Raw genomic sequence first — 13,974 nt, forward strand, 5'->3', positions numbered from 1 at the left:
TAATAATAATAATAATAATAATAATAATAATAATAATAAAGATAAATAATAAATAATATTGAAATTGATTACCTTTTATTATGAAAAAGAAGAAGAAACAATTTTGTGGAAGATGAAGAAAGGTGTAAGAGAGATGTTATGATTTTTCTTTGAGATAAACAGTTATTCTCTACTGAAGCGAGATAACTTCGCTTATATATTAGTAACACCTTTCACCACCGCTGATACTAAAAACTGTGATGAAATGTGAGTGCTTTTAACAACTGTTTAAGGGATTAACATGGTGATAGGTATTTTAATTTTAATATATATATATATATATATATATATATATATATATATATATATATATATATATATATATATATATATATATATATATATATATATATATATATATATATATATATATATATATATATATATATATATATATATATAAATATAAGAGTTGGTGTTGAGATTCAAAGTGTGTAACCTTTCATATATTACCACGGTTGGTATAACTAACCGTGATGAAAAGTCTTGTAATAAAAAAAAATTAAAGAGCGTAAAAATTAGTTATTACTACGATTGATTAAATGGACATAGTAATATAATGTTACTAAAAGTATATTTTATAGTAGTGCGTAGGCTCTTTAATCCTAATTTGTCCATGCAAATTCTTGCCTAGCGTGTCCAAAAAAACCCAAAAGCCAAAACATGGGTTCTCGACTAGTAAAGACAAACTCGCCTAATGAGATACCCATTATAGAACTTTGGGAAACACAATCAGACTTAAAAGTACCCACTCAAATATTTTTTTCTTACTCTATCCAACTTCCTCACACACGAAAAACCCTATCACTCACAAGAGACAAGCTTCCAAAAGGAAAAACTTCACATTTTTGCTTTTTAGTCCAGTTTAGAGATTGCTCAGGTATGCCACTTTTTTGTAATGCCACTTTTTTGTAATATGATTTAAATCTTCTACATCATGAACTTTTCTACAAATACTCTGTACTTTATCTAATTTAGAAATGAGTTAGGGTAGATTTATTGCTTCATGATGTTGACATAAGATAAAGGAAATCTACTTACATGAACATTTAAACTGACGCTTAGGATGAAGAATGAAGGTATATGTGTTAGAAACCTCTGGGTATTGCATGTTCACTTTTACTATTGGGAAAAATTAATTACATATTTAAGAAATATATTCAAATATTAGTACACCTAGATGTTCATTTGTCTTACTGATACAAGGTACGAAGGGAAAATTACAATTGTATGATTTCTGCCATATTACTGAACAAAATGAATCCCATGTATATTGTTTATTAATTGTTTCAGATAGTTTAAGTAAGGCCAACAATCGGAAGGAAGAGACAAAGATCACACATCAGATCATCCGCCATACTCATATGTTTGTTCTAATTGGCAATGTAACATATGATCATATTCAAACTTGGCTATGATTACGGGTTGATTGACAATGATCTACTATTACCTATGAGTGTACATTCACCACAGTTTCCAAGTATTCTTTTAGGTCTTTGAAGTATCAGTTATTCCAAAGCCTCTTCCTCTTTAGGAACTGTCATTTCGTTATCCTACTTTACTTTTTTGGGTGTCTAACTCCTTTTTTATTATTTCTTCTTCTCTTTGTTTCTTCAATTAGTTCTTCTTTTGAACGTCTCGAGAAGTTTCTTCATCCTAAGTTATATTGTGTTGAGTACCGCAAAATATCGAACATGAATATCAAAATTAGTATTGAGCTAAATTTCATTTTCTTCCCACTCAAATATGAAATTTTTTCCTTTATCCATTTTCTTCCCACTCAAATATGAAAAATTATCATTTATTCATTACTTTGATTTTTGCATAAGAACCCAATCATGTTATATTCATTTGGTAATTGGTTCAAATTTAATGACATTTGTGAAAATGGCTCATTACTTCAATAAAATTTGAGAATAGTTAATTTGTATGTTATTTTTGTCTAACAAGTTTGTAGAAATGATATTTATCTTAATGAATATATTTTTTCCTTTTTAATTTTGGTGGTGTAATGTTATTGTTTGCATATACAAAAAAGAAAATAGCTAGTTATTGCCATTGTATTTATTCAAATTTTATTTGATGGTAACTTAAATTTTAAATCTGGGTTTTTAGATGAAGAGAAGAAAAAAGGAAGAGTAGAAAATACTTTAAGTAGTGGTAACTCAAATTCTAAGAGTGTTTTTTTTTTGTTCTTAAATTGCTTTGTGATTCTCTTGTGAAGGTTCTTGAACTCATCTTATGTAAAAGTTCTATTTGATTGTTGAAGGTTTGTGCGCTAATTCTATAAAAGCTCAAATCTAATCTTAGTGAAACTCTCAAAAGGAAACTTATGGGGACAAGAGTAGGCCATACAGTTAGCCTGAAATTGTATAAATTTCTGATGCATTATCTCTAAACTATCCTCTCTTTAATTTATGTTGATTATTTTATTTCTGATGCATATCTATCTTCATCATTTTCTTTTTCTATTTTATTCTTATCCTCTAACATAAATATTTTCCAAAAGTAAAAGATTTTTTTAAGAATTTATCACGAATATTGAATATCACAATTTAGAGTCATTTGGTCAGTAAGTTTTACTTAGGCCCCACAGTGGGCGTCAATAGTACTTGCGAGAAATACATTAAAGATAACTCTACTTACATGGATGAACACAAGAGGGTTCAACTTTGTTAAATACGTTAATCGTGAATAATCCTTATAGCCCTAGAGGTTGGGATATTTATAGGCATAGTTCTTAAGCAACATTGTTGGGGTAAGAATGAGTTTCATCTCAACTGCTTGTCTAGAGCGTGAGAATGGGAGGACCAGTTATCCCATTAATATGAATGCCTATTTTTTCTTTAGAAACATGATAATATTGACTTCTTCAGGAATAAGTGATCTATCAAGTATTGACACAGTTGTAACTTGATAGAAATTGGTTTGGGCAGGGATACCCATGTCCTAGGCAAGATGGATTAGTTTGGGAAAATTATGAACTGTCATGTCATGCTCGCCTAATTCGATCAGTGGTCTTTCATGTTTTTTTGGGTTGATTGAGTTAAGGGTCGTTTTCTTCAAAGGCCTAGCAAAATAGTTATTGCAGTGAAAAAATCATAAACAAAACTATGCTAAACCCAAGCCAATTTTTCTCTCACTCTCTCTTGTTGGTTTGTGGCTTACCTTCCTAGCCCGATCCAACATGAAAGTTAATTTTATTTATTTACTACAAAATTTATGACTCAAAAAAATCTTGAGTCTTTGTTAATAATGACATTGAATCTTTTTTGTTATCACCTGTTGAAACATCACAAAAATCCTTGGATTTGACAAATACACCCTCCATTTTTTAGTATATGGCATGATTTTGAGACTTCAAGATTCTAGGATCCAAAATTGACTAATCCATGAACAAACTCAAAGAATTGTAATAATTTCATTAAACCACATGAAACTCAACATGTTACATTCTAAACACCAATAGTAACTTGTGAATAATTATAAACATCAATTAAAAATAAACAAGATCATATATCATACAAACTAATTACTTCATAAAGCCCAATCATGCATGTTATGATCTCATCAAACATCTTAGCACAAGTAAAAATTGAACATATAACATAAACAATTCTAATTAGGGTCGATCCCTATAAACAATATTGATCAAGTATTAAGAATATGATTCTTACATCATCATTGTTTTAAAGTTTCATGTTGGTGTAGCAAACACACCCATTATCATTGATTTATGGACGCCAATACTCAACACTGATCACTCTTCTTGTGTCACTATGGTTGAAAAAAGATTTATTTGGTGCAACTGATGCTCCAAATCACACAATGTAACATCAACATTAATTTGAAACAAACCAGGAAAAGTTCTTTTGTCATAGTAAACTACAACTAGGTTATAGATAACTCGAGATGGGTATGTGTAGTAAGGTTTCATTATTTTTATAATTTGAACTGCAAATGAACCAAACACATTAATTTATACAAGTTCTTATGCTTTCTAGTCCATATAAATTTTCTATGCAATTTATATCATACAAAAGAATTCAATGACATGTTTCAGACAATAGAATACAGACTACACCAAAAAAAACCCAACATGGGTTATGATTTTAGAATCTAGATTATGCTAAAACACCTTAGCATGGGTTCAAATTATAGAATCCTGATTATGCCTAAAATCTTTTAGCAAGGGTTCTGATTGTAACAACTAGATTATGCCAAAAACACCTTAGCATGGGTTCAAATTATGGAATCCATACTACGCCAAAAACCTCTCAACATAGGTTAAAATTATGGATTCTAAAATTCCCTATTATAGTATCATGGTTCACATGTTTGAAAATAACACATTTAAATTACACAAGCATAAATAATAACCTAAAATATTTAAAGAAAGTAATTGAAGCAAATATATTTGAAATCATATATAATGTAAATGTAAAGATGAATACATTATATCACTGTACACAAAATACAACTAAATTTAAACAAAACAATCCTAAATTAAAGCATCCTACTAGTCATATGAGAACTACTTACTGGACAAATAATCCCAAACACAAGAGGTGGTGAATTGTGTTTTGTTTAGAAACGATGTCTGATTAAAAAATACTTGATAAATAAATTGTGTAAAAGGGGAATAAATAAAATGAATAAAGTCGGAGTTAAAAATATATTTGAAAAGACTTGTTAATTTGTAAACTATAAAGACCCAACTAACACTCCAATATAAAACTAGGTGTTAAACTGCTCTCACCCACCCAGACCATCATCTTTTTGATGATTTCCCATTTTGTCATTTATTTTATTACTAAAAAACTAAAGATAAATACAGCAAAAAGAATATTGCATTAGCATTGTAAAAAAGTTGGTGTACCAATGTCATAATAAAACTATACTAGTTAATACATTGAGAGCTGACTCTGGAAAGTTTGAGAATCTTTAAGAGATTTAATATTATTATGATCTATTTAGTTTCTAACAACTTTTTTTATATTTTTTAATGTTTGCTTTTGAATGTGGGTTGTTGGAATGACATTTTGTTATGAAGTTTGATAGGGAAAATAAATAAGCTAGCTAGAAAATATATCATCGGAAACACTAAAAACAATGTTTTGTGATTTTTTCAAAATTTTAAATTTTTTTGAATCTGTTTTTATAAAATCTTATGAAACTTCAATAATAAGCTCTTTAAAAAAAGAGACTTTGACAACCGAAAAATTATGCAAATATTCACATATTTTAAAAGTGTCCTTAAATTAATAAATGAATAGAATATGAATATATCTATATTCCTTGGATGAAGCTCATGTGGCTGTGTTGATATAATATAATAAGGTTCCTCCTACCTTATTATGCACCCGAAAGTATAACATATTCACAAACAAGGTTCCTCCTACCTTTTGGCACTAAAAAATATAAGAAGACTTAGCTACCACCACTATTTTGTTTTGAGTTTGACTATTTTCTCCATATATTTGAATTGTAATATTATATATGCAAGTTATTTTTAAATAGTCATATTATACATGCAAGTTGATGCAATACATCATCCAAATATTATAGCTTTCCTCGAAAGAGCTATAAGCTATAGTAAGAACAATAAAGCATGTCTTAAAACGACGGCGAACTTTTGAAATATAACACAACTTGGTTTGTTACCAACCTAAATGCGTTATCCTATAGATTATAAAAAGAGTTTACCAAATATGATAACCTTTCATGACGCGTAAAACTTTATAAAATGATAGAACAATTTTGAAACGTGTGATATTTTAGGGACTAAAATTATACTTAAATTTATAAAAATTGTAGTAGTTGTAAATATATTTTAAAAATATATATAGAGTTAGATTTTAAAATACAAAGTTTTTAATTTTTTTTCTTCTTTTAAATAGAGTTGTAAAATAACTGTTCTGAATTGGGTGAAGACTTAACTAATTTTAATCCAACTTTATGTGAAATCCCCAAGGAATCATAGTAATATGGAATTTATCGATCCTCGAATTCACATTGAAGAATGTTGATGTTAATCTCTAGCATCATATTGATGATGTCAGTCTTCTAGATCAGTTACTCACACGAAGGTTCTTGCACCGCATAACCTATGATGGACATGTCTTAGATTAATACCAAGATAGAAGTTGATAAGAATAAAGAGCCAAACGTTAAGGAGAAAACACTAGTATGTAAAAGTCATTTCATAATAATTGGAAAAGGGCACTAGTGCAGAAAGAAGATTTTACACCCGTTTTTTATACATATTACACCCGTTATGATAGGGTGTAAATTCAAAGGGTGAGATATGTATGAAGAATTTACACCCGTTTTAAAACGGGTGTAAAAAGAGAATATATTACACCCTATTTTAGATTTAAAAAAAGGGTGTAATTGGTAGATATATACATTAAATTTTAAGACATTTACACCCTATTTAATATAAAACGGGTGTAAATTGTCACCTATTACACCCTGTTTTAGATAAAAAAAAGGTGTAATTGGTAGATATATACATTGAATTTTAGGACATTTACACCCTATTTAATATAAAACGGGTGTAAATTGTCACCTACATACATTGAAGTTAAACGAATTTACACCCTATTATAATTCAAACGGGTGTAAAATGACAAATATTTACACCCTATTTTTGATATATCAAATGTAAAATATCTTATAATTACATTTAATTTTAACACATTTACACCCTATTTTGTGTATGAAGGGTGTAAAATATCTCAATTTTTTAAAAATATTTTATTTGAAATTTCATTAAACCAAATATTTTTATATATTCCTGGATATTCAATAAAAACAAAAATAACCAAAACAAACATTTCTCTAATCTTTAGAATCTTGCACCAAGTCATACATCAACAAAAATTGTATTCATGTAAGAAAAAAATTCAACCACTTTGTTCATGTAACTTGTACCAATAAATCATTCATGGAATAAAAATATATCTATATATAAGTTTTTTTTAATCGCTTCTGTTTTGTCATTAAATCTTTCTTTTCCTAGTTCTCTTGCTCTTCAACCTTTTGCAAAAAGAATTGAGCCCAAAGTTGTCGGATGTGATCAATTGACTCTTTTTCATATGATGAGGTGTCTGTGAATATCTGCAAGTTCAAACATATAATAAATTAAACAACTACATGTTAAAACAATAATTTACATGTTTTTCATTAAATATATGTAATATAAAATACCTCATTGAATCTTTCAACAATACAAGCATCAATAATGTCAAACATATTTTTCATGACATAATATCCACATGCCCATCCGTTATCTTGTTGATGCCCCTGCATATAAACTCCTAGTTACATTAAAGCCACCAAAAACAACAACATCACAAACTTTTTTCCTTTTTCACAAAATTTGTACCAACACTAACTTTCTTCACTCGACATAGAAACACATACAATTTTAGTTGGTTCAGAGCATGTACAACTATAATTTTATCACCATAAGTGCAATTCAGTAATAAATATACTACATGTTTATAATGATAACTTACAAATATATCACTTGCAATTATAAAACATTCTTAGACTACAACATAGATGAATCGCAAAAATTTGTGATGTTCCACATGAATAAGTGGAATCTAATGTTTCTTTAGGTCTTGTTGGGAGATAGAATGGGTATGGAGGACTTTGGGGTAGGGGAGAGGAGGAGAATTTCTTACCTTGTTCGGGAGAGTGTTTTCGGATGGGAGAATCTCTTTCTTTGTTTCAAGAGTGCTATTATAAAAAACTAAAGGATGCTGGAATATTTTAATTCTTCTCCCAATTCCTTTTTTGAGTTCCCCCCAAATAAAACCTCATGCAAGGTAGGGGCTATCCTCTCGTCTCCAGCCCTTTTCTCTATACTATTTACTTCAGACCCCTCCCAAGTACCAAATAAGCCATTAGGTTTAATTATTGGGGTAGGTAAAAATGTAAAATCACTAAATACTCTAGGAGTTCCCCCCAAATAAAACCTCATGCAAGGTAGGGGCTATCCTCTCGTCTCCAGCCCTTTTCTCCATACTATTTACTTCAGACCCCTCCCAAGTACCAAATAAGCCATTAGGTTTAATTATTGGGGTAGGTAAAAATGTAAAATCACTAAATACTCTAGGAGTATGTGCTCCCAAAACTAGAGATTGTGCCAAATGTGGCAAAAAAAGTGATATTGCAGCATGATGTCTACAGTGAGTGTGTACTTCCGGTCAAGGGGCATGCAATAATTATTAGGGATAAACATATACGGGAAGGTACTGTAGGAACAAACTGAAACTACTCCAGTCTGTAGATGTGGAATTATGACATAGAAAAAGCTTACCTTTCCACCAATCGTTCATGAATGAAAACAATCAAGAGGCTATCTTTATTATACTTCTGCACTCGGTAAGCAACAAGTTTGTCTTGATCTCTGATGTCAGCCAATAAATCAGATGGACCCTCCAATACCCGAAAAATTCTGTTCCTGTATATCTGTATATAACTCCATAAAATCAGACTTAAAATTAAAACAATCACGTGAAAAGTGTTTGCATTAGCCTGATAAATTGATGTTAATTGTTAACAGAATACACTTAATGATTCAATTAATCCGAGATAATATGCAATAATTCTACAAAATGCATAACTGCTGTAAAATACCTCAGCCACCAAGAGGGTTTCATCCTCTCTCATAGAACAAGAAGCAGTTAAGGCCCCAATCAGATCCTTAATTGTTCCACGTTCAGGCACTGTTACGGTAATTGCAGAAGGCAATGCGACCCCATCAGAGCTCACGACAGTCACAGTCATGGTCCTTATCGTTGTAGAAGGTAACGGAAGAGATAGGTACATAAAAGGGTCAAAGGTGATAGAAACCTTCTTGCAAAAAGGGCAAATCAATGTTGATCGGAACTGACCCTGAACAACGGAAGGAAATGAAAATTACTTTCAAAAGTGAGAACTGTTGAACGGGAAGAAATCTAGAATTGATTTTTGCTTCCTAATTACAATATTGTTTTTTCCATTTACAAAACACTAAAAACGTGTTTTAAATCTCACATGCAGTGTGGTTGTCCACCGTTCAATAAAAAGTGAGCTTAGTGGCAGCTATAGCCAGGTCTACATAACAATAACCACTAGTATTTCAATACGCCAATCCCTTATTTCCTTAATAGTAAAATGGCATAACAGAGAGGGAAAAAAATCCCTTTTCGGTATATCTATTTGATTATTTCTATCAACATCTTCTATGCATCATGATACAGAAAACTTAGGAAGCACATAACCCTGAATGATGTGTTAAAACCCAAGAGTACAAAATTCTTAGATAATAATAAGAAAAAACCTTATAAGCCTTACTTGGCACAAATCAACTACTATTGAATGATTGCGAGCAAGATGATTTCGCCAATACTCTTCAGCCACTTCTTCATCTGGACGGCCATCTGCATCCTTAACTTCATGATATGGCTTGCGTTTTACACGATTAAGGTCTTCATGCAGTCCATCCAACAAAAAAGCAAGCAGTTCCTGCATGCCAAAAACTTCAAGATTTTATAGGATTATCTCATCTCAAGTCACAAGAATGAAAATTCATCAACGGAAAGAGATGAAAAGGGAAACAGCAATAGTTATATGTTTCGAAAAATCAAAAGAAGTGGGGAAGTTGAAATATTAACTTGAGAATCATGCTGCATATAACCACTAAACTGAGGAGCAAAGTTAGCTAGTTTCATCTTGAACAATCTTGGTGCCACAGGTGATGCTCCAGGAACCCATAGCATTCTAAGTAAATCTCCAAAAGCTAAAGCCAGTTCTCCCTAAAAAAATTTGAGTGTGGGAGAAAAATATTATTATCATTTAATAAATTAATTGTTAGTTAACTTACTGAGCTATATGCAGAATTGAAAATGTCCCAAGCTTTCTTGTAGAAGTCCGACACATTTTCCTGTAATCATGCCACTTAGTATCAAGAAAATTTCTTAACAGTGGCCAAACACTTCCCTAAAAAGAAAACAAACAAATCACTAACTGAACCTTTTGGCTTATCTTTGCTACCAGTGAACTGGTTTCCCATGAAACAAATATCCTAAGTTGGAGGGGGAACAAATCTGGCAAACAATCCTCTGCATAGAAGAGTCTCCCAAAATCTTTCACTGCATTATTAAAATCATTATACCTACAAGAAGAGTAAGATGGATCAAAAATTGCCCTTCTTGTTTTCTTTTCAATCAATAAAACTAATTTTCAAGCATATTTAAAATCAGTAATGGTCTAAAACTTAGATTGGAAATCAAAACAAAAAAACTAGAAAACAAATGTAATGTATGTCAGTGATATCAAATATCATAAATAGCTATGATCGCTTGAGTTTTTGACTGTGTAACAAAAATAGAACACTCATTAGTAACAAAAATGTGGTAAACTGAAACAAAATAGTAATTACTGTAATAATGTCAAAAAAGAAAGAAGAAGAGCAGCCGTTAGCAAATTTGTAAAACATATTAGGAGGCACCGTAATAATTATTTATAAATTTATTGATTAATTATTAAAAGAATAAAAAATCTGGAACAAATGAGTCACTTATGCTAAACCAATGGGTACTGATACCCATTTAATTCATTGGGTACTGAGAGATTCTACCTAATCTATAATATATGTATGGAATCATATTATGTAAGTTAACCAGACAACAATGAGAAGGACGAGGCTCTAAAGAAACTGTGCATGAAACACCATGGCTGACTAAACCTGGTGGTGGATGCATTTAGTATTAAACTGGCATTAAAGAAGGACATGCTGGTGATGTTTGGAGGATCACTAGTGAAAACTAATGGCTAAGGCACAGTCTAAGGACACATTTGGATGCTGTTGACAGAAGACTGCTTCCCAGAGCCGCAACTGCAATCAGAGCATGGCATTGACAGCTCAACAGTTGGAAGCCAGCCTGGTACAGTTCGGCCTGGTAAGGTCAAGGCTAGAATCTATAGACGGGCATGGTACAAAATGGTGTTAAATATGGGCATGCTAACCAAGTAGACTACTGCTAACAAACAAGGCATGATTTTTCCTATCTCCTAAAACAACATTTTGCTTATTATGATTGTCTCAAATTTAGTTCTACACTTGATCATCTTTCTATACACAACCATGTAAGACTAGATCCACTTGATATGGAATTGTAAACAAATAATTATCACATAACTAAGTTATAGAAATCATCTAGTTGCATAAAGTGCCCTAATCGCACCAGGCACATCACTTAAATGCAGCCCATATACACACCCATTAAGAGGCTGGTACCTCAACATTCAATGCAATTCCCTAATACCATCAATAAATAATCATTTAGAACACTCCATCAGCTAGGGCACGATTCCAATTGCTCCCCGGGAAAAAAAATCACAAACAACAAACAGCACATTTGTAACACAAGAAAAGATCAACAAAAATAAAAAAAATACAACTTAATGCATAATAAACTCTTAAAACCTCAATTCTTCACTTCATAATTTCAATATAACAGTACCTACAAGTTATAAACTAAAACCTATTGAAAAGAAAGAGAGGGAGAAAATCGACACTGACCGTTTGAGAGCACGCAACGAATGAATCAACTTTAATATCCAAAGCAGCGTAAAAGAGAGTATAGAAAACGGTAAAGAAGAATGATGAAGCCGTTGTGGGTTGTGAAGATTTCCGAGCAATCACGTTCTTTGTTCCTTTTTCACTATTTCTTGCACTTCATCGATGATGAAAAGTTTCTAAAATGTGAAATGAAAAGAAAATTTGGAACATGAGAAGTCATGGTTATATTTTAGGCGGTAATGATAAATTGTACTTAGGGATTCCTAAATTTACACCCTATTTTAATATAACGGGTTTAATATAAATTTAGTCTTTTATATTGTTATAATTATACACCCTATTTTTAAATATAGGGTGTCTATTGTTATATTAATATTCCAAAATTTACACTCTATTTTAATATAACGGGTTTAATATAAATTTAGTCATTTATATTGTTATAATTATACACCCTATTTTTAAATATAGGGTGTCTATTGTTATATATTAATATTAAAATTTATTATTTTTTTAAGAAAATTTAAGATTAAACAAATAAGAATAATAAAAGTTATTGTTTAAGGCACGAATATTTTATTTTTATTTTTAAATTTACACCCTTTTTTTGAATATCAGGTGTAATATAGAGTTGATAATAAATAATATTTGAATTTACACCCGTTATTTAAAAATAGGGTGTCTATTGTTACGTACTAAAATTCAGAATAAGACTTTATTTACAAAACTGCCACCGCATTTGCTTTTTACACCCGTTTTTTGTAAAACGGGTGTAAATTTACAAATTATATTATTCTTTTTGTACTAGTGGGGATACCACTATGTCTGATCAACTGTTGTGAGGTAAATGGTGATTGCATATGGTGTTTTCCACCACGATTGTGCGACCGTGATTATAAGTTATGTAATACCTACCTATCACAGCGATTACTTGAAACAACCGTTGTGATATTCTTTAATGCATAAAATTTAACAACAGTTATTCTTAACAACCGTTGTGATATATACACTAAGTTTATTATAAATCACGTGTAATACTTATTTCGCCAATGATCACTAAACATATAATCTTTCAATCTGATCTAGAATATTCTAATATGACAAATTAATTTATATTAAAAGAACTAGTTACACGTTCAATGCTAGACAAGAATTATTTACTTCCTTATCCATATTTTTCTCTTTAACGGCTAGAACTTGGTTTAATGCTCCTAGTTCTTCAACCTCTCATTTTGTCGCCTCTAGTTCATTTTTGCAAAATATTACTACACTTGTTCCTTTATATAAGAGACAACTAAGTTTTTAGGTTCATTGAATAACTAATATATTTGGTCGATTTATAGACTGGATACACTAATTATTCAATGAACCTAAAAAGTGAGTTGTCTCTTATATAAAGGAATATATGTAGTATTTACTTTGCAAACGAAATTAGAGGTGGAGAAAGACATGGTTGAAGAACTACAAACATTAAATCAATTTCTAGTGGTTAAAGAACGAAATGCAGATAACGAACTGAATAATTATTGTCTGTTATGAACATGTAACTTATTTTCTAATATAGTTTTATCTATCATATTATAATTTTCTAATGCAATCTAAAAAATTATGTATTCGGTAGGGATTGGAAAAATACTCAAACCACGTAAGATATCATAAACTCATCTTTTAAACAAACATTAACAACAACATTCACCAACAACAAACTTTAAACAACATACAAGATATAACAAACAATTATTATTTAAAACAACAAAATCATCACCGCATAACATAAACTACATACAACATACAACTCGTATTAATAACAACAACAACATATCAGCTCATAAAATGTTTCAAAAACGTACGTGTCCCATAATGTCATCCACAATGAAAGGAGGATGTGACTGAATTGAGAGTTGCAAACTTGTGTTAATTTTGAATGGATGTCATTCTAGGGATTTCATACAAGTTTGTAGCACTCACTTTAGCTTCATCATTGTTAATTTTTTTTATTCACCATCCATACCTATAAGTCAAAACAAGCAGAAAGTTTAAACATTATGAAACATAAACATATTTTGAAACATAAACTATTGTGAAGACGAACCTGTAAGATAACCATTTGCTAAGATTTGATGCATCAAAGGTAATCCTTAGAAGAAGACGAGTTCGTTGCATAAGTTTGGGGGTTCCATATGAGAGAGACGAGTGATAGAGATGTTAGGATTTTGTTTTGAAAGAGACGAGTAAAAGAAATATTAGGGTTTTGTTTTGAGAAAGACGGTTGTTATGTACTGAAGTGAGAGATAATTTCGTTTTTATATAAATATGTAACACCTTTCACCACGGTTGATAGAAAAAACCGTGATGAA

The 13,974-nt window shown here is 30.6% G+C and overlaps 1 protein-coding gene across 1 annotated transcript; it reads right to left on the minus strand.

Annotated features, from left to right (window-relative positions):
• Window positions 1-7,634: 7,634 nt before the first annotated feature.
• On the minus strand, window positions 7,635-13,724 carry LOC127121705 (ubiquitin carboxyl-terminal hydrolase 8). Its single transcript, XM_051052153.1, has 9 exons — window positions 13,710-13,724; window positions 13,620-13,628; window positions 11,621-11,649; window positions 10,069-10,210; window positions 9,920-9,979; window positions 9,711-9,851; window positions 9,391-9,561; window positions 8,692-8,949; window positions 7,635-8,523 (listed from the first exon to the last, which is right to left on the minus strand). Exons 1-9 carry the CDS (start codon window positions 13,722-13,724, stop codon window positions 8,368-8,370), a joined length of 981 nt encoding a protein of 326 aa, XP_050908110.1. The 3' UTR covers window positions 7,635-8,367.
• Between the last annotated feature and the right edge of the window lie 250 nt (window positions 13,725-13,974).

This window comes from Lathyrus oleraceus, chromosome 2, assembly GCF_024323335.1.
Source record: "Lathyrus oleraceus cultivar Zhongwan6 chromosome 2, CAAS_Psat_ZW6_1.0, whole genome shotgun sequence".
Lineage (NCBI taxonomy): Eukaryota > Viridiplantae > Streptophyta > Magnoliopsida > Fabales > Fabaceae > Lathyrus > Lathyrus oleraceus.

Excerpts from the sequence above, each read along its gene's own strand:
- LOC127121705 (XM_051052153.1), bottom strand. Across the intron at positions 9,852-9,919 it reads TCAATTCTGCATATAGCTCA|GGAGAACTGGCTTTAGCTTT; the intron begins GTAAGTTAACTA and ends AAATTTTTTTAG. Across the intron at positions 8,524-8,691 it reads AAACCCTCTTGGTGGCTGAG|ATATACAGGAACAGAATTTT; the intron begins GTATTTTACAGC and ends AGTTATATACAG.